The sequence below is a fragment of the Chaetura pelagica genome, unplaced genomic scaffold, assembly GCF_000747805.2.
Source record: "Chaetura pelagica isolate M959 unplaced genomic scaffold, ChaPel_1.0 scaffold3, whole genome shotgun sequence".
Classification (NCBI taxonomy): Eukaryota; Metazoa; Chordata; class Aves; order Apodiformes; family Apodidae; genus Chaetura; species Chaetura pelagica.
Genome location: NW_009952974.1, coordinates 14,590,978 through 14,612,802, shown reverse-complemented (window position 1 = coordinate 14,612,802; position 21,825 = coordinate 14,590,978). Strand labels below are relative to the sequence as shown.

The window sequence follows — 21,825 nt, the reverse complement described above, 5'->3', positions numbered from 1 at the left end:
AACATCATCATGGGCATGAGGACAAATGAGTTAATCTAGTGAAATGCCAGTAAAGAGGGACTTCTTGTCATAGTAACTTTAGTGGTAGTCTTAAAGATTATGTTTTAATTGCACATTGTTTGGGTTTTTTTTGTTAAACACACAGTTCCTCCTGAAGGAGAACTTGATGCAGAACTAAGGAAAGTTCTTGTGTTGCGTGCTGGAGTCACAATGAGACTTTATGTGCCAGTAAGAGGACGTCCACCTCCAAAGATTACATGGTCTAAAGTGGGTGCCAACCTAAGAGATAGACAGGGATTAGATATCAAGTCAACTGATTTTGATACCTTCCTGCGCTGTGAAAATGTGAACAAATATGATGCTGGAAAATATGTCCTCAGTTTGGAGAACAGCTGTGGCAAAAAGGCATACACCATTATTGTAAAAGTACTTGGTAAGTGTCAGGGTTTTCCCCATTATAATATATTTGTTAGATTTTTAACTGACCATTTTTTGTATTTTGTTTACTAAATCAAATGTGGGTTTGTTGTGTTTAGATACTCCAGGCCCTCCAGTTAACCTGGTTGTAAAGGAAGCATCTAAGGATTCTGCCTTCATTACATGGGAACCTCCGCTAATAGATGGTGGCAGTCCAATCACAAATTATGTCGTTGAAAAACGTGATGCAGAAAGAAAGTCATGGTCCACAGTAACAACAGATTGTCCAAAGACAAGCTACAGGATAACTAACTTAGAAGAAGGCAAATCTTACTTCTTCAGGGTTTTTGCAGAAAATGAATATGGTATTGGTGACCCCTGTGAAACTCGTGATGCTGTTAAAGCTTCTGGTAAGAAAAATAAATTAATTTCACCTATTTTGGTATTAAATTTTTAATTTTTTTGTTTATCTTGAATGGACATTTACTATGCTTTTTTTTCCTTTCTAGAAACACCTGGGCCAGTTGTGGATCTAAAAGCTTCAGCTGTAACAAAATCATCATGCAGTTTAGTATGGAAAAAGCCTATCAGTGACGGTGGAAGCCGTATTTTTGCATATGTTGTCGAGGTCCTGATTGGTGAAGATAAATGGCAAGAAGTCATGCAGGCAAAGAACCTCCATTTTACAATGAGAGACCTAACAGAAGGACAAGAATACACTTTCAGAGTGAGAGCCCAAAATGATGCTGGATATGGAACTCCAAGAGAGCTCACAATTGTGGCAAGAGATGATGTTGGTAAGAAGCAACTTAAGACCATTAATTGAATGCTCCACGTCCCCAATTACGTTTATGCTTACTCTCACTACTCTGCATACATACAAAACTGATGTATTAAAACAGTATCTTAATTTTATCACAGAGATCATGCATAGTTGAATAATTGGTTTCTTTTATTTTTGCAGTGGCACCTGATCTTGATTTAAGAGATCTACCTGATTTATGCTATACAGCTAAAGAAGGCAGCAATTTCCGTCTTAAGATCCCAATTAAAGGCAAGCCTGTCCCAACAGTAACGTGGAAGAAAGGTGAAGACCAGGCACTTACTGAGAGTGGAAGAGTTGCATTTGAATCTACAGCAGTTAACACTACACTTATAGTCCATGACTGCCAGAAAGCTGATGCTGGAAAATATACAATAACTCTGAAGAATGTTGTTGGCAGCAAGGAAGGCACTATTTCTGTGAAAGTTGTTGGCAAACCTGGCATACCAACAGGTCCAGTGAAATTTGAAGAAGTCACAGCTGATGCCATAACCTTAAAGTGGGGCCCTCCAAAAGATGATGGTGGTTCAGAAATCACTAACTATGTCCTAGAGAAGAGAGATAATGTAAACAATAAGTGGGTGACTTGTGCCTCTTCAGTCCAGAAAACCACATTTAGAGTTACAAGACTTCATGAAGGAAATGAATATACATTCAGAATCAGGGCTGAAAATAAATACGGAGTAGGTGAAGGGCTTAAATCTGACCCTGTCATTGCAAAACATCCATTTGGTAAGTACCAATTACAACTTTCAAAATTGAAAGAAGTATTTTAGGGGTGACGTGTATTTGTAATGTTTCTGCACTTTTAAAAATATTGTTTAGATGTGCCAGATGCTCCTCCACCTCCCAACATTGTTGATGTCCGGCATGAATCTGTATCTTTAACTTGGACTGATCCCAGAAGAACTGGAGGCTCACCGATCACAGGTATATCCCCAAAGTCTCCCTAGTGTTTCAGTTCTTAATAGTTCCTTCTCTCTGTCAGAGGAGGAATCTATGAGGTGTTTATGCTTTAAGTTGAATGATTAACAGATGGATGGGTGGGTGGTAGGTGGGTGGATGGATTTCACTGTTTTACTTCCTAGTCTTTCTCTGTAATGAGGCTTTTTAAAAAAAAAAATAAAAAAAAATTACTTTTAAGCTGGGAGAAGACTGAGAACTAATATTTTTGCACAGAGCCAAAATATCTAAAGAAAGAAAACCAAAATAAAACTAGCAGTTTGCATTTACATCTTGTTGCTGCAATTACATAATCTGTAATATATGTTCACATCCATTTCTTAGATCTGATTTTTAGTGTTTCTATTGCACAATGCAAATGTGATTTGCACAGGCAGTGTGATATTTCACAATGCTGTAAGAAATGAAGAATTCTAGAAAACCCCTCATTTTTTCATCTCACCATTTGTCTTCCAGGATATCACATTGAAGTAAAAGAAAGAAATAGTCTCCTATGGAAGAGAGCAAATAAAACACCAGTAAGAATGAAAGACTTCAGAGTGACAGGGTTAACTGAAGGTCTGGAATATGAATTCAGAGTAATGGCAATCAATATGGCTGGAGTAGGTAAACCAAGTCTGCCATCTGAACCAGTTGTAGCACTTGATCCTATTGGTAAGTTACCAGGAGAATAAAAAGGAAAATTTTGAAATGTAAAATAACTTTTCTTTGACCACTTTTTTTTTTTTTTTCCTTCTAGATCCTCCTGGGAAACCTGAAGTTATTAATGTAACTAGGAACTCAGTAACACTCATATGGACAGAACCAAAATATGATGGTGGACATAAGTTAACTGGCTATATTGTTGAAAAGCGTGATTTACCCTCAAAGACTTGGACAAAAGCTAATCATGTGAATGTTCCAGACTGTGCATTTACTGTAACTGACCTCATTGAAGGCTCCAAATACGAGTTCAGAATTAGAGCAAAGAATACTGCTGGAGCTATCAGTCCTCCATCTGAATCTACAGGAACTATAATATGCAAGGATGAGTACGGTATGTAGGTGACATAAAATACGGTAGAATTTTATTTGAATAATTAATAGCAAATCCTCTCCCCCTTAACCCCCAATATTCTTGTTATAACAATGGGGGTTTGTTTGTTTGTTTGTTTCTTTTGACAGAGGCACCAAGCATTGTTCTCGATCCTACTTTGAAGGAAGGTTTAACAGTAAAAGCAGGAGAAACCATTACACTGTCTGCTATTAGTGTCCGTGGCAAACCACCTCCAACTTCAGCGTGGTCAAAAGCTGGAAAAGATTTTAGACCTTCAGAGCTTGTGCACATTGAAACCACACCGACTTCTTCTACTCTAACTGTCAAATACGCAGCCCGAAAAGATTCTGGAGAATACACAATCACTGCAACCAATCCTTTTGGCACTAAGCAGGAAAGCGTACATGTGAAAGTTCTAGATGTTCCAGGACCTCCAGGGCCTATTGAGATCAGCAATGTTTCAGCAGAAAAAGCAACTCTTACATGGTCACCTCCTGCAGAAGATGGTGGATCACCAGTCAAATCATATGTCCTTGAAAAGAGAGAAACTAGCCGTCTGCTCTGGACATTGGTTGCTGAAAATATTGAAAGCTGTAGGCATGTTGTTAGCAAACTCATTCAAGGAAATGAGTATGTCTTCCGTGTCTCAGCAGTAAATCAATATGGCAAGGGTGAACCAGTACAATCAGAACCAGTTAAAATGGTGGATAGATTTGGTATGTAGAACAAGCTAAGAAGTTTCAGTGTGTTTTTATTAATCTCTGAAAACTTGATTTTTGTTTTAACTGTACTTTTTTTTCCCTTCCCTATCAGGCCCCCCAGGCCCTCCTGGAAAACCAGAAGTAACAAATGTGACTAAAAATACCGTTACAGTTACCTGGAAAAGGCCAGTAGATGATGGTGGAAGTGAAATCACAGGTTACTATGTGGAGCGAAGAGAAAAGAAAGGTTTAAGATGGGTCAGAGCAACTAAAAAGCCAGTTTCAGATCTTAGAAGCAAAATAACTGGTCTTCTGGAAGGAAATGAATATGAATTCCGTGTCAGTGCAGAAAACAGAGCAGGGGTTGGACCACCAAGTGATGCTTCAAAGCCAGTCTTATGCAAGGATGTTGCATGTTAGTATCATGCCTTTTCTTTTTAGGGGGTGGGTGGGATGGGTGGGGAGCACATTCAGACAGCATAAGAAGGACTTCCTCTTTAATGTTTTATCTTTTCCTCACTTTTCAGACCCACCAGGTCCACCTGCAAATCCAAGAGTCACTGATACTACAAAGACAAGTGCATCTTTAGCCTGGGGCAAGCCTCACTATGATGGTGGTCTTGACATCACTGGCTACATAGTAGAGCATCAAAAGGAAGGAGAAGAAGAATGGGTAAAAGACACAACAGGGACTGCTTTAAGGATCACTCAGTTTGTTGTTGCTCATCTGCAGACAGGAGCCAAATACAATTTCAGAATCTCTGCCATGAATGCTGCAGGTGTTGGTGAACCAGCAGTGATTCCAAGTGTGGAAATCAAAGACAGGGAAGAGATTCCTGACTTTGAATTAGATGCTGAGCTAAGAAGAACACTTGTTGTTAGAGCTGGATTAACTATTCGCATTTTTGTGCCAATTAAAGGACGTCCGACTCCAGAAGTTACATGGACAAAAGATGATGTTTCACTCAAAGGACGTGCCAGTATTGAAAATACAGACTCTTTTACACTCTTGATTGTCACAGAGTGCACCAGATATGATGCAGGAAAATATGTAATGACTCTTGAAAATGCTGCTGGTAAGAAGACTGGCTTTGTAAATGTAAAAGTATTGGATACACCAGGTCCACCAATAAACCTTAAGCCTAGAGAAATAACCAAAGACAGCATCACCCTTCAATGGGATATGCCTCTGATAGATGGCGGGTCACGTATAACAAATTATATTGTTGAGAAACGTGAATCAACTCGGAAAGCATATTCAACAGTCACAACCAACTGCCAGAAGTGTTCTTTCAAGATTCCTAATTTGGCTGAGGGATGTGAATACTATTTCAGAGTGCTGGCTGAAAATGAGTATGGTATTGGTGAACCAGCTGAAACTGCAGAACCAGTAAGGGCTTCTGAGGCACCATCCCCACCTGAAAGCCTTAATATTATGGATGTAACACGGAACTCAGTTAGCCTGGCTTGGCCAAAACCAGAACATGATGGTGGCAGCAAGATCACTGGGTATGTAATTGAAGCACAGAGAAAAGGAACCAACCAGTGGGCACACATCACCACTGTAAAAACACTGGACTGTGTAGTAAGGAATCTAACTGAAAATGAAGAGTATACATTCCAGGTTATGGCAGTGAACAGTGCTGGAAGAAGTGCCCCACGAGAAAGCAGACCAGTTATTATCAAAGAACAAACAATGCTACCGGAGTTTGACCTCCGTGGTATCTACCAGAAAACAGTCATCGCCAAAGCTGGTGACAACATCAAGATTGAAATCCCCGTGCTTGGCCGTCCAAGACCTACTGTGACTTGGAAGAAAGAAGACCAGATACTTAAGCAAACACAAAGGGTAAATTATGAAAATACAGCAACTGCAACCATACTAACCATTAATGAATGTAAACGAAGTGATAGTGGTCAGTACCCACTGTCAGCTAAAAATATTGTTGGAGAAGTTAGTGAAGTAATCATAGTTCAAGTTCATGACATACCTGGACCTCCTACTGGACCAATCAAATTTGATGAAATTTCATCTGACTTTCTAACATTCTCATGGGAGCCTCCTTTGAATGATGGAGGTGTACCAATAAGTAATTATGTTGTAGAAATGCGTCAAACTGACAGCACTACGTGGACTGAACTGGCAACCACAGTGATACGTACTACATTTAAAGCCACTCGTCTCACTACTGGAGTTGAGTATCAGTTCCGTGTTAAAGCTCAAAACAGATACGGAATTGGTCCAGCCATTACTTCAGAATCCATAGTTGCCAACTACCCATTTAAGGTACCTGGGCCTCCTGGCACTCCTCAGGTGATTGCAGTCACCAAGGAAACCATGACCATTAGCTGGAATGAGCCAGTTACTGATGGTGGAAGCCCAATTCTGGGATATCATGTTGAAAGAAAAGAACGAAATGGTATTCTTTGGCAGACTGTAAGTAAAATGCCAGTATCAGGCAATATCTTTAAATCAACTGGACTTACTGATGGCATTGCATATGAATTCCGTGTTATAGCAGAAAATCTGGCTGGGAAGAGTAAACCAAGCAAGCCATCTGAGCCTGTGTTTGCCCTAGACCCAATAGATCCACCTGGTAAGCCAATACCTCTGAACATTACAAGACATGCAGTTACACTGAAGTGGACTAAACCAGAATATAATGGAGGTTTTAAGATAACTGGCTACACCGTTGAAAAAAGAGACCTTCCTAATGGCCGTTGGCTGAAGGCTAATTTCAGCAATATACTAGAGACTGAATTCACTGTAAGTGGTTTGACAGAAGATGCTGCCTATGAATTCCGTGTGATTGCTAGGAATGCTGGTGGGGCTGTTAGTCAGCCCTCTGAGCCATCAGATGCAATAACTTGTAGAGATGACATTGAAGCTCCAAGGATAAAGGTGGATGCTAAATACAAAGACACATTAGTGGTGAAAGCAGGTGAAGTTTTCAGACTTGAGGCTGATGTTTCAGGTCGCCCTCCACCAACTATGACATGGACAAAAGGAGAAAAAGAACTTGAAAACACAGCAAAATTAGAAGTAAAAACAGCAGATTTCTCAACTGTTCTTATCAATAAAGATTCTTCAAGAAGAGATGGTGGTGCCTATACACTTACTGCAACAAATCCTGGTGGCTTTGCCAAGCATATCTTCAACGTTAAAGTTCTTGATAGACCTGGTCCCCCAGAAGGGCCTTTGGCTGTGTCTGAAGTCACTGCAGAAAAATGTGTGCTATCATGGCTGCCTCCACTGGATGATGGAGGAGCAAAGATTGACCATTATGTGGTTGAAAAACGTGAAACCAGTAGATTGGCATGGACAGCTGTATCCACGGAAGTCCCATTAACTAAACTGAAGGTTACTAAGCTGTTGAAGGGCAATGAATATGTGTTCCGCGTTATGGCTGTTAACAAATATGGAGTTGGTGAGCCTCTGGAATCAGAGCCCATTCTTGCAGTAAATCCATATGTACCACCTGACCCACCCAAAACACCTGAAGTTACAGCAATTACAAAAGATTCTATGGTTGTCTGTTGGGGCCATCCTGAATCTGATGGTGGGAGCCCAATAACTAACTACATTGTGGAACGCCGTGACAGAGCTGGTCTGCGGTGGGTGAAATGTAATAAGCGGGTTGTTACTGACTTGCGTTATAAAGTGTCTGGACTGACAGAAGGCCATGAATATGAATATAGAGTCATGGCTGAAAATGCTGCTGGAGTCAGTGAGCCAAGCCCAACCAGTCCATTCTATAAAGCTTGTGATACTGTATTTAAGCCTGGTCCCCCAGGAAATCCTCGTGTTTTGGATAGCAGCAAGTCCTCAATTACAATAGCATGGAACAAACCAATATATGATGGTGGTTCAGAGATTACAGGTTACATGGTTGAAATTGCACTACCTGAAGAAGATGAGTGGAAGATTGTAACTCCTCCAGCAGGTCTAAAGGCCACTTCTTTTACCATCACTGGCCTGAAAGAAAATCAGGAGTATAAAATACAGATATATGCTATGAACTCTGAAGGTCTGGGAGAACCTGCTCTTGTTCCTGGGACTCCAAAAGCTGAAGAAAGAATGCTACCTCCAGAGATTGAACTTGATGCAGAACTACGTAAAGTTGTCATTATTAGAGCCTGTTGTACTCTAAGGCTCTTTGTCCCAATTAAAGGAAGACCAGCACCTGAAGTAAAATGGACAAGAGAACATGGGGAATCTTTGGACAGAGCAAGCATTGAATCAACAAGCTCTTATACTCTACTAATTGTTGAAAATGTTAATAGATTTGATAGTGGTAAATACATACTGACAATTGAAAATAGCTCAGGTAGTAAGTCAGCATTTGTGAATGTCAGAGTTCTTGATACCCCAGGGGCACCTCAAGATCTGAAAATAAAAGAAGTTACAAAATCATCAGTTACACTCACATGGGAACCTCCTCTCTTAGATGGTGGCTCTAAAATAAAAAATTACATTGTTGAAAAGCGTGAATCAACAAGAAAAGCTTATTCAACTGTTAATGCCAATTGCCACAAGACCAGCTGGAAAGTTGATTCACTGCAAGAAGGCTGCAACTACTACTTCAGAGTGCTAGCTGAAAATGAGTATGGAATAGGCCTTCCAGTTGAAACTTCAGAATCTGTGAAAGTATCAGAAAGACCACTTCCACCAGGGAAAATAACTTTGTTGGATGTGACAAGAAATAGTGTATCCTTATCCTGGGAAAAACCTGAGCATGATGGTGGTAGCAGAATTCTAGGCTACATTGTAGAAATGCAAAGCAAAGGCAGTGAGAAATGGTCAACTTGTGCTACAGTGAAAGTTACTGAAGCCACTATCACAGGATTGATCCAAGGTGAAGAATACACCTTCCGTGTTTCAGCTCAGAATGAGAAAGGTATCAGTGATCCTCGCCAGCTGGCTGTACCAGTTATTGCAAAAGATCTTGTGATTCCACCAGCTTTCAAACTACTCTTTACTACTTTCAGTGTTCTAGCAGGAGAGGACTTAAAGGTTGATGTTCCTTTTGTTGGTCGACCCAAACCAGCGGTGTCTTGGCATAAAGATAATGTGGCACTGAAGCAGACTACAAGAGTAAATGCAGAAAGTTCAGAAAATAACACAGTGCTAACAATAAAAGAAGCATGCAGAGAAGATGTGGGGACATACATAGTTAAACTTGCAAACTCTGCAGGTGAAGCAACTGAGACCCTAAATATTGTTGTCCTTGACAAACCAGGACCTCCAACTGGACCAGTAAAAGTAGATGAAGTAACATCAGATAGCATTACCATTTCCTGGGAACCACCCCAGTATGATGGTGGTAGCTCTATCAATAATTACATTGTAGAAAAAAGAGACACTTCCACCACCACTTGGCAGATGGTGTCTGCTACTGTTGCAAGAACAACTATAAAAGCCTGTCGATTAAAGACTGGCTGTGAATACCAGTTCAGAATTGCAGCTGAGAACAGATACGGAAAGAGTACCTATCTCACTTCAGAACCAATCATAGCCCAATACCCATTTAAAGTTCCTGGTCCACCTGGAACACCTTTTGTAACAAACGTCTCAAAAGACAGCATGGTAGTACAATGGAATGAACCAGTCAATGATGGTGGTAGCAAGATTATTGGGTATCACTTGGAGCGCAAAGAAAGAAACAGCATTCTGTGGGCTAAACTGAATAAAACACCTATTCCAGATACTAAATTTAAGACAACTGGGCTTGATGAAGGTCTTGAATATGAGTTCAGAGTTTATGCAGAAAACATAGTAGGCATTGGAAAGGCAAGTAGAGCATCTGAATGCTATGCTGCACATGACCCATGTGACCCTCCAGGTCGTCCAGAACCTATAGTTGTCACAAGAAGCTCAGTAACACTTCAATGGAAGAAACCTGTATATGATGGGGGAAGTAAGATCACAGGCTATGTTGTTGAAAAGAAGGAGCTACCTGATGGTCGCTGGATGAAAGCAAGCTTTACAAATGTTATTGATACCCAATTTGAAGTATCTGGCCTAGTTGAAAACCAGAGGTATGAGTTCCGTGTTATAGCACGCAATGCTGCAGGTATTTTCAGTGAACCATCTGAGAGCTCAGGGGCAATTACAGCAAGAGATGAAGTAGAACCACCTCATATAAGTATGGATCCAAAATACAAAGACACTATTGTAGTGCATGCTGGTGAGTCATTCAAACTTGATGCTGATGTTCACGGCAAACCAATACCTTCCATTCAGTGGTTAAAAGCTGATCGTGAGCTGACAAACACTGCTCGAATGGAAATAAAAACTACCGATTTTGCAACAAGCCTTAGTGTGAAGGAAGCCATTAGAGTTGACAGTGGTCAGTATATACTGCTAGCAAAGAACGTTGCAGGTGAAAAGAAAGTTCCTGTTAATGTCAAAGTTCTTGATAGACCTGGGCCACCAGAAGGACCTGTTGAGATTACAGGTGTCACTGCTGAAAAATGTGTGCTGTCATGGAAACCTCCACTACAAGATGGTGGTAGTGATATTTCTCACTACGTTGTAGAAAAAAGGGAAACTAGTCGCTTGGTGTGGACAGTCATTGACTCAAATGTGCAAACCCTGAGTTGCAAAGTTACAAAACTTTTAGAAGGAAATGAATATGTTTTCCGCATCATGGCAGTAAATAAATATGGCATTGGTGAACCTCTTGAGTCTGAACCAGTAATCGCAAAGAACCCATTTGTAGTGCCACTTCCACCAAAGGCACCAGAAGTCACAGCCATAACCAAGGATTCTATGATTGTTGTATGGGAAAGGCCAGCCTCAGATGGTGGCAGTGAAATCCTAGGCTATGTCCTTGAAAAACGAGATAAGGAAGGCATTCGTTGGACGAGATGTAATAAACAGCTGATAAGTGAACTGCGATACAGAGTGACTGGGCTGATAGAAAATCATGATTATGAGTACAGAGTTTCAGCTGAAAATGCTGCTGGTCTTAGTGAACCAAGTCAACCCTCCACTTATTACAAAGCATGTGATCCTATTTACAAGCCAGGTCCACCCAACAATCCTAAAGTTGTGGATGTTACAAGATCTTCAGTTTTCCTTTCATGGGGTAAACCTATCTATGACGGTGGCTCTGAAATCCAGGGATACATTGTGGAAAAATGTGATGTAAGTGATGGTGAATGGGCAATCTGTACTCCTCCAACTGGAATTAAGAAAACTCACATGGAAGTAGAAAAATTAGTGGAAAAACATGAATACAAATTCCGCATATGTGCAGTTAACAAAGCAGGAGTTGGAGAGCATGCAGATGTTCCTGGTTCTGTTATTGTGGAAGAAAAGATGGAGGCACCAGACCTTGACCTGGACATGGAATTAAGGAAGATTGTAAATGTGAGAGCAGGAGGTTCCTTAAGACTGTTTGTTCCTATCAGAGGTCGTCCAACACCTGAAGTAAAATGGGGTAAAATGGATGGTGAGATCAGAGAGGCAGCTGTTATTGATACCACTAGCAGCTTTACTTCCCTTGTTTTAGACAATGTTAACAGATTTGATACTGGAAAGTATACTCTGACTTTAGAAAACAGCAGTGGAACAAAGTCTGCCTTTGTCAGTGTAAGAGTACTGGATACCCCAAGTGCACCAGTTAATTTGAACATCAAAGAGATCACTAAAGACTCTGTTTCACTTTCATGGGAGCCTCCTCTCTTGGATGGTGGAGCAAAAATAAAGAATTACATTATTGAAAAGCGTGAAGCAACAAGAAAGGCATATGCAGCTGTTGTAACAAATTGCCACAAGACTTCATGGAAAGTAGATCAACTTCAGGAGGGCTGTTATTACTTCTTTAGAATCTCTGCTGAGAATGAATATGGAATTGGCCTCCCTGCGGAAACCAGTGACCCAATTAAAGTTGCAGAAGTTCCACAGCCTCCTGGGAAAATAACAGTGGATGATGTAACAAGAAACAGTGTCTCACTAAGCTGGGCAAAACCTGAACATGATGGTGGCAGCAAAATCATACAATACATTGTTGAAATGCAAGCCAAGGGTAGTGAGAAGTGGTCAGAATGTGCTCGTGTAAAGACACTTGAGGCAGTTATTACTAACCTAGTTCAAGGGGAAGAATATCTTTTTAGAGTGATGGCTGTAAATGAAAAGGGTAAGAGTGATCCTAGAGCACTTGCTGTTCCAATAGTTGCCAAAGACCTGGTGATTGAACCTGATGTAAGACCTGCTTTTCACAGTTATAGTATCCAAGTGGGACAAGATCTGAAAGTAGAGGTACCAATTGCAGGTCGACCTAAACCAACTGTTACCTGGGTAAAAGATGGCCAGCCATTAAGGCAGACAACAAGAGTCAATGTGAGTGATTCGACTGATCTCACTATTTTGAATATTAAAGAAACTAGCAAAGAGGACAGTGGCACTTATGAAATCACTGTGACTAATGTTGTTGGGCAAAAGTCTGCCTCTGTGGAAATTATAACTCTAGACAAACCTGACCCTCCATTAGGACCTGTGAAGTTTGATGAAATAAGTGCAGAAAGTATTACGCTATCATGGAATCCTCCAGCATACACAGGTGGCTGCCAAATCACCAACTATATTGTTCACAAGAGAGATACCACAACCACCGTATGGGAAACAGTTTCAGCTACTGTTGCAAGAACTACACTGAAGGTGACGAAACTGAAAACTGGTTCAGAATACCAGTTCAGAATATTTGCTGAGAATAGGTATGGGCAGAGCTTTGCATTGGAATCTGCACCAGTTGTAGCACAGTACCCCTACAAGGAACCAGGACCTCCTGGAACACCATTTGTGACAATGGTTACAAAAGACTCCATGGTTGTACAGTGGCATGAACCAATAAATGATGGTGGCAGTAAAGTGTTGGGCTACCATCTTGAGAGAAAGGAGAAAAACAGCATTTTATGGGCTAAAGTGAATAAGACTATTATTCAGGACACAACTTTTAAGACAAATAACCTTGAAGAAGGAATTGAATATGAGTTTCGAGTTTCTGCAGAAAATATTGTTGGTGTAGGCAAAACAAGTAAAGTTTCTGAGTGCTACATAGCTCGTGACCCATGTGATCCTCCAGGTCGCCCAGAAGCTATAATAATAAAAAGAAGCTCTATTACTTTACAGTGGACCAAACCAGAATATGACGGTGGAAGTAAGATTACTGGTTATATTGTAGAGAAACGTGACTTGCCAGATGGTCGCTGGATGAAAGCTAGCTTCACAAATATCATTGAAACTCAGTTCACTGTAACAGGCCTTACTGAAGACCAAAGATATGAATTTAGAGTAATTGCAAAGAATGCTGCAGGTGCCATAAGTAAACCTTCTGACAGTACAGGACCAATAACAGCAAGGGATGAAGTTGAACTTCCACGAATTTCAATGGATCCAAAGTACAAGGATACAATTGTTGTAAATGCTGGTGAAACTTTCAGACTTGAGGCTGATGTTCATGGAAAGCCAGTACCAACCATTAAGTGGTACAAAGGAGATAAAGAGCTTGAGGAAACAGCCAGATATGAAATAAAGAACACAGATTTCAGTGCATTAATAATTGTAAAAGATGCTATTAGAGTTGATGGTGGACAGTACATTTTAGAAGCCTCTAATGTTGCAGGAACAAAGACAGTACCAGTAAATGTAAAAGTTCTGGACAGGCCAGGACCTCCAGAGGGCCCAGTCCAAGTGACAGGAGTTACAGCTGAAAAATGTGCATTGGCATGGGCTCCTCCTCTTCATGATGGTGGCAGTGATATTTCTCATTACATTGTAGAGAAGAGAGAAACTAGTCGCCTAGCATGGACGGTTGTTGCTTCAGAAGTTTTACCTACAATGCTTAAAGTAACAAAACTCTTGGAAGGAAATGAATACGTTTTCCGTATTATGGCAGTTAACAAGTACGGAGTTGGTGAGCCATTAGAGTCTGCACCAGTAATGGTGAAAAATCCATTTGTAGTTCCTGGACCACCAAAGGCCTTGGAAATTACCAACATCACAAAGGATTCTATGACTGTCTGCTGGAGTCGGCCAGATAGTGATGGTGGTAGTGAAATCATAGGTTACATTGTAGAAAAGAGAGACCGAGCAGGCATCAGATGGATAAAATGCAATAAACGCCGAATTACAGATTTGCGATTAAGAGTTACAGGATTAACAGAGGATCATGAATATGAGTTCAGAGTTTCTGCTGAAAATGCTGCTGGAGTGGGTGAACCAAGCCAAGTTTCTCCTTACTTTAAAGCTTGTGACCCCATGTTCAAGCCTGGCCCACCTACAAATGCCCATGTTGTGGATACCACCAAATGTTCAATTACCCTTGGTTGGAGTAAACCTATTTATGATGGTGGTTGTGAAATCCAGGGATATCTTGTTGAAATCTGTAAAGCAGATGAGGATGAATGGTCACTTGTTACTCCACAGACAGGAATACGTGCCACTCGATTTGAAATAAAAAAGCTTACTGAACATCAAGAATATAAACTACGAGTGTGCGCCCTCAACAAGATTGGTGTAGGTGAGGCTGCATCTGTTCCTGGTACTATTAAACCAGAAGACAAACTTGAAGCGCCAGAACTTGATATTGATTCAGAGCTAAGGAAAGGGATAGTGGTTAGAGCTGGTGGGTCTGCTAGAATTCACATACCATTCAGGGGGCGACCAACACCTGACATCATGTGGTCTCGAGAAGAAGGTGAATTCACAGAAAAAGTTCAGATTGATAAAGGCATAAACTACACACAACTTTCAATTGACAACTGTGATAGAAATGATGCCGGAAAGTACATTCTTAAGTTGGAGAACAGCAGTGGTTCTAAATCTGCATTTGTTACAGTAAAAGTTTTGGACACACCAGGACGACCACAAAACCTAGTGGTAAAGGATATAAAGAAGGATTCTGCTGTATTGTCTTGGGAACCACCCATTATTGATGGTGGTTCAAAAGTGAAGAACTATGTAATAGACAAGCGTGAGTCAACCAGGAAGGCATTTGCAAATGTAAGTGCTAAGTGTGGCAAGACAAGTTTTAAAGTTGAAAACCTTACAGAAGGAGCAATTTACTACTTCAGAGTTATGGCTGAAAATGAATTTGGAATTGGTGTTCCAGCTGAAACTACAGATGCTGTCAAAGCCTCAGAGCCACCTCTGCCTCCTGGGAAAGTAACACTCACTGATGTGACTCAGAGAAGTGCATCACTTGCATGGGAGAAACCTGAACATGATGGAGGAAGCAGAATTTTGGGATACATTGTTGAAATGCTACCTAAAGGAACAGAAAAATGGAGTGTTGTTAGTGAGACCAAAACATGCAATGCAGTTGTGTCAGGTTTGAGTCAAGGACAGGAATATCAGTTTCATGTGATTGCCTACAACGAAAAAGGCAAAAGTGATCCCAGAGCACTTGGAATACCTGTGGTAGCTAAAGACTTGACAATTGAGCCAAGTTTCAAACTGATGTTTAATACATACAGTGTACAGGCTGGAGAAGATCTGAAGGTAGAAATACCATTTATAGGTAGACCAAAACCTACCATTACTTGGACAAAAGATGAGCAGACACTGAAACAGACAACCAGGTTAAATATTCAGGATACTTCATCATCAACTATCTTACATATTAAAGAAAGTAACAAGGAAGACTTCGGTAAATATACAGTAACAGCAACAAACACAGCAGGTACAGCAACAGAGCAACTGAGCATAATTGTACTGGAAAAGCCTGACCCACCACGAGGACCGGTCCGCTTTGACGAAGTGAGCGCAGACTTTGTTGTTCTATCATGGGATCCACCTGATTATACTGGTGGCTGTCAGATAAGCAACTATATAGTAGAAAAGCGTGACACAAGCACTACCACATGGAGCACTGTGTCAGCAACTGTTGCAAGAACAACTATCAAAGCAACAAAGCTCAAAACAGGTTCTGAATACCAGTTTAGGATTTCTGCTGAAAACAGGTATGGGAAGAGCTCTCCTTTGGATTCTAAACCAGTTGTTGTGCAATACCCCTACAAGGTGCCTGGGCCACCTGGAACCCCATTTGTAACAGCAGCTTCCAAGGACCATATGATTGTAGAATGGCATGAACCAGTTAATGATGGAGGAAGCAAAGTTCTTGGCTACCATCTTGAACGTAAAGATAAGAACAGCATTCTTTGGACAAAACTAAACAAGTCACTCATTGCAGACACCAAATATAAAACAGATGGCCTTGAAGAAGGTCTTGAATACGAGTTCAGAGTTTCTGCTGAAAACATTGTTGGCATTGGCAAAGTCAGCAAAGTATCAGAATTGTATGTTGCCCGAGATCCTTGTGACCCACCTGGCCGCCCAGAGGCAATTGTTGTTACAAGAAATAATATCACACTGAAGTGGAAAAAACCAGAATATGATGGTGGAAGCAAAATAACTGGATATATTGTAGAAAAGAAAGAACTACCAGATGGTCGATGGATGAAAGCCAGCTTTACAAATGTATTGGAAACAGAATTTACAGTAAGTGGTCTTGTTGAAGACCAACGATATGAATTTAGAGTAATTGCAAGAAATGCAGCAGGTTGCTTGAGTGAACCATCTGAAAGTACAGGGCCCATTACAGCCAGAGATGAAATTGAAGCACCAGGGGCTTCACTGGATCCTAAATACAAAGATGTCATTGTTGTTCATGCTGGAGAAACCTTTGTTCTTGAAGCTGATATCCATGGCAAACCTATTCCTGACATTACATGGGCAAAAGATGGTAAAGACCTTGAAGAAGCAACTGCAAGAATGGAAATTAAATCTACCATTCAAAAAACAACTCTTACTGTCAAAGACTGTATAAGAGTAGATGGAGGTCACTATACTCTTAACCTCAGAAATGTTGGTGGCACAAAATCGATACCAATCACTGTAAAAGTGCTCGACAGACCAGGACCTCCAGAAGCACCTTTGAAGGTTACAGGTGTCACTGCAGAAAAATGCTATTTGTCATGGGCTCCACCTTTACATGATGGTGGTTCTAGTATCTCCCATTATATCATTGAGAAGAGAGAGACAAGCAGGCTTTCATGGACACAAGTAGCAACAGATGTGCAGGCTCTTAATCACAAAGTAACCAGACTTCTTGCTGGCAATGAGTACATTTTCCGTGTAATGGCAGTGAACAAATATGGAACTGGAGAACCTTTGGAATCTGAGCCAATTGTGGCTCGTAATCCATACAAACCCCCTGGTCCTCCTTCAACACCTGAAGTTTCAGCAATCACAAAAGATTCTATGGTGGTAACATGGGCTCGCCCAGAAGACAATGGGGGAGCTGAAATTGAAGGCTATGTACTTGAAAAACGTGACAAAGACGGTATCCGGTGGACCAAATGCAACAAGAAAAGGCTGACAGACTTGCGATTCAGAGTAACAGGTCTTACTGATGGACATTTCTATGAATTTAGAGTTTCTGCTGAAAATGCTGCAGGGGTAGGGGAACCTAGTGAGCCATCCATTTTCTATCGTGCTTGTGATGTATTATATCCACCAGGACCACCAAGCAATCCAAAGATTACAGACACTTCCAGATCATCAGTTTCACTTGCCTGGAGTAAGCCCATTTATGATGGCGGTGCTCCAGTTAAGGGATATGTAGTAGAAGTAAAAGAAGCTGCTGCTGATGAATGGACTACCTGCACCCCACCAACAGGCCTACAAGCAACACACTTCACTGTAACAAAACTTAAAGAGAACCAGGAGTATAACTTCCGCATTTGTGCCATCAACTCAGAAGGAGTAGGAGAACCTGCTACTATACCTGGTACAGTCATAGCAGCAGACAAGATTGAACCTCCTGAAATTGAACTTGATGCAGATCTCAGAAAAGTAGTCACTGTACGTGCTAGTGGTACATTACGACTGTTTGTCACCATCAAAGGAAGGCCAGAACCTGAAGTTAAATGGGAGAAAGCAGAAGGAACAATTAGTGAGCGAGCTCAGATTGAAGTCACCAGTTCCTATACAATGCTGGTCATTGACAATGTGAATAGATTTGACAGTGGTAGATACAATCTTACTTTAGAAAACAACAGTGGCAAAAAATCAGCTTTTGTTAATGTCAGAGTGCTTGATACACCTAGTGCACCTGTAAACCTCACAATCAGAGAGGTGAAGAAAGATTTTGTAATGTTAGCCTGGGAATCACCACTCATTGATGGTGGAGCTAAAATTACCAACTATGTAGTTGAAAAACGAGAATCCACAAGAAAGGCATATGCTACAGTTACAAGCAACTGCACTAAGAATTCCTTCAAAATTACTCAACTACAAGAAGGATGCAGTTATTACTTCCGTGTTCTTGCTGTAAATGAATATGGGGTTGGCTTACCAGCAGAAACACCTGACCCAATCAAGGTCTCTGAACCACCTTCTCCACCTGCAAAGGTTGTTCTTGTTGATGTGACTCGCAACTCTGCTTCAATTAAATGGGAAAAGCCAGAGAGTGATGGTGGCAGTAAAATTACTGGTTATATAGTAGAAATGCAAACTAAAGGAAGTATAAAATGGAGTGCATGCACACAGGTGAAAACATTAGAAGCAACAATCACAGGTTTAAGCATGGGAGAGGAGTACAGTTTCAGAGTGATTGCTGTTAATGAAAAAGGAAAAAGTGATCCAAGAGAACTTGGTGTCCCAGTCATTGCAAAAGATATTGAAATCCAGCCATCTGCTGAGCTCCTTTTCAACACATTCACTGTGAAAGCTGGAGATGATCTTAAGATTGATGTGCCATTCAGAGGGCGACCTCTTCCAAGTGTTAGCTGGAAGAAAGATGGAAATCCTTTAAAAGAGACAACCAGGGTAAATGTTCAGACATCAAAGACTACAACTTCACTGTCCATCAAGGAAGCTTCAAATGAAGATTTGGGACATTATGAATTACATCTTTCAAATACTGCTGGAACAATAACAGCTTCATTAACTGTAGTTGTCCTTGACAGACCAGGACCACCAACTGATGTGCATATTGATGAGATCAGTGCTGATAGTGTGACTCTGTCTTGGCAACCTCCAGCATATGATGGTGGGTGCCATATTAGCAATTACATTGTGGAGAAGCGAGAAACCACCACAACAACATGGGAGGTAGTATCTGCAGCCGTTGCAAGAACATCAGTTAAAGTGTCTCGACTCACCACGGGCTCTGAATATCAATTCCGTATTTGTGCAGAAAACCGCTATGGCAAAAGCACTTACACTAATTCTCCTTCTGTTGTGGCAGAGTATCCATTTAAGCCTCCAGGGCCACCTGGTACTCCTCATGTGGCATATGCAACTAAAGCTTTCATGATTGTAACTTGGCAGGTACCAGTTAATGATGGAGGCAGCAGAGTTCTAGGATACCACTTGGAGCGTAAAGAAAGAAGCAGCATTCTTTGGACAAAAGTAAACAAGAGCCTTATACCTGATACACAAATGAAAGTTACAGGTCTTGATGAAGGACTGCTGTATGAATATCGTGTGTATGCTGAAAACATTGCTGGAATAGGCAAATGCAGTAAATCATGTGAACCAGTTGCTGCAAGAGATCCCTGTGATCCTCCTGGTCAACCAGAAGTTACTAATATTACAAGAACATGTGTGTCACTGAAATGGACTAAACCAGAATACGATGGTGGAGCTAAAGTAACAGGATATATTATTGAACGCAGAGAGATACCAGATGGTCGTTGGCTAAAATGTAATTTTACTAATGTGCAAGAAACATATTTTGATGTAGGTGGACTTACAGAAGACCAGCGGTATGAATTCCGTGTGATTGCAAAGAATGCTGCTGGACTCTTCAGTCAGCCATCTGAATCAACTGGACCTGTGACTGTAAAAGATGATATTGAGGCTCCAAGAATAATGATGGATGCCAAATTCAGGGATATTGTGATTGTGAAAGCTGGAGAAGTGTTTAAAGTCAATGCTGATATTGCAGGACGGCCAATACCAGTGATTTCATGGTCAAAAGATGGCAAGGAGCTTGAAGGAAAAGCTAGAGTTGAAATAGCCTCATCAGATCACACTACGGCAATAACCATTAAGGACTGTATCCGAGGTGATACGGGGCAGTATGTACTAACATTACAAAATGTTGCAGGAACAAGATCTTTGGCAATTAACTGCAAAGTACTTGATAGACCTGGCCCACCTGCAGGCCCATTAGAAATAAATGGCCTTACTGCAGAAAAGTGCCATTTATCATGGGGACCCCCTCAAGAAAATGGAGGTGCAGATATTGATTATTACATTGTAGAAAAACGTGAGACCAGCAGAATTGCATGGACACTTTGTGAAGGAGAACTCAGAACAACATCCTGTAAAGTGACAAAACTATTGAAGGGTAACGAGTATATTTTCAGAGTGATGGGAGTTAACAAATATGGCATTGGTGAGCCACTAGAAAGTGTGGCTATCAAAGCCCTAGACCCATTTACAGTTCCAAGTCCACCTACATCTCTAGAGATCACCAGTGTGAGCAAAGATTCGATAACTCTGTGCTGGGCAAGACCTGAGTCTGATGGAGGCAATGAGATCTCTGGCTATGTAATTGAAAGGCGTGAGAAAACTAGCCTAAGATGGATTCGTGTAAACAAAAAGCCAGTTTATGATTTAAGAGTGAAATCATCTGGCCTCCGTGAAGGATGTGAATATGAATTCCGGGTTTATGCAGAAAATGCTGCTGGTCTCAGTCCTCCAAGTGAAACTACACCATTGATTCGGGCAGAAGATCCCATCTTCTTGCCATCTCCCCCATCTAAACCTAAGATTATGGATTCTACAAGGTCAAGTATCACAATTGGGTGGACAAAGCCACTGTTTGATGGAGGGGCTCCAGTAACGGGATACACAGTTGAATACAAGAAAATTGATGAAACTGACTGGACAACTGCTATTCAAAACTTAAGAGGCACAGAATACACCGTAACTGGGTTAGTAACTGGCTCTGAGTATGTCTTTAGAGTCAAATCCATTAACAAAATGGGTGTCAGTGAAGCAAGCGATGTCTCAGAACCACAGGTGGCAAAAGAAAGAGAAGAAGAACCTGCCTTTGATATTGACAGTGAAATGCGCAAGACTTTGATTGTAAAGGCTGGTGAATCATTCACAATGACTATTCCTTTCAGAGGCAAACCAGTCCCAAATGTAACATGGAACAAACCAGACACTGATCTCCGTACACGAGCAAGCATTGATACTTCAGATAATCGCACATCTCTTACAATTGAAAAAGCAACAAGAAATGACTCTGGAAAATACACATTAACACTGCAAAACATCCTGAACACTGCTACCTTGACTTTAGTTGTCAAAGTTCTAGACACTCCTGGGCCCCCATCTAATATTGCAGCAAAAGACATAACTAAAGAATCTGCTGTGTTATCTTGGGATGTTCCTGAAAATGATGGTGGCGCAACTGTAAAGAACTATGTTATTGAAAAACGAGAAGCTAGCAAAAAAGCATGGGTCACTGTGACAAACAATTGTCATCGCCTGTCCTACAAAGTGACTGGCTTGCAAGAAGGTGCCATTTACTACTTCCGGGTTTCTGGAGAAAATGAATATGGTGTTGGAGTGCCTTCTGAGACCAAGGAGGGAACAAAAATCACAGGTATGTTTTACTATGAAAAACATTTGTTAATATTTAAAGCAATACATGTTTTAAAATATTTACTTTAAAATACTGTTAAAAGTATTAAATCTGTTTACAGTAAAAAAGATAATAACCACAGATATCTGTGGTTTTACAAATGAGTAAGAGATAAGGAACAGCTTGAAATTTAAGTTTTTCTTGCTTTTTACTGAAAAAGTTTCTAATATTCAAATACTTTTAAAAACATGCTGTCTCAATCCAGATGGCATT

The 21,825-nt window shown here is 40.8% G+C and overlaps 1 protein-coding gene across 1 annotated transcript in view; it reads left to right on the top strand.

The window, feature by feature from the left end:
- The window catches only part of TTN (titin), a 248,597-nt gene that overhangs the window by 194,258 nt on the left and 32,514 nt on the right, over nt 1–21,825 (top strand). Inside the window, exons 270-279 of the mRNA XM_009996323.1 lie at nt 146–433; nt 537–827; nt 927–1,214; nt 1,382–1,972; nt 2,066–2,170; nt 2,660–2,857; nt 2,943–3,239; nt 3,368–3,955; nt 4,053–4,355; nt 4,468–21,573. Coding sequence (XP_009994625.1) covers nt 146–433; nt 537–827; nt 927–1,214; nt 1,382–1,972; nt 2,066–2,170; nt 2,660–2,857; nt 2,943–3,239; nt 3,368–3,955; nt 4,053–4,355; nt 4,468–21,573 — 20,055 coding nt within the window. The remainder of the gene's footprint in view (nt 1–145; nt 434–536; nt 828–926; nt 1,215–1,381; nt 1,973–2,065; nt 2,171–2,659; nt 2,858–2,942; nt 3,240–3,367; nt 3,956–4,052; nt 4,356–4,467; nt 21,574–21,825) is intronic.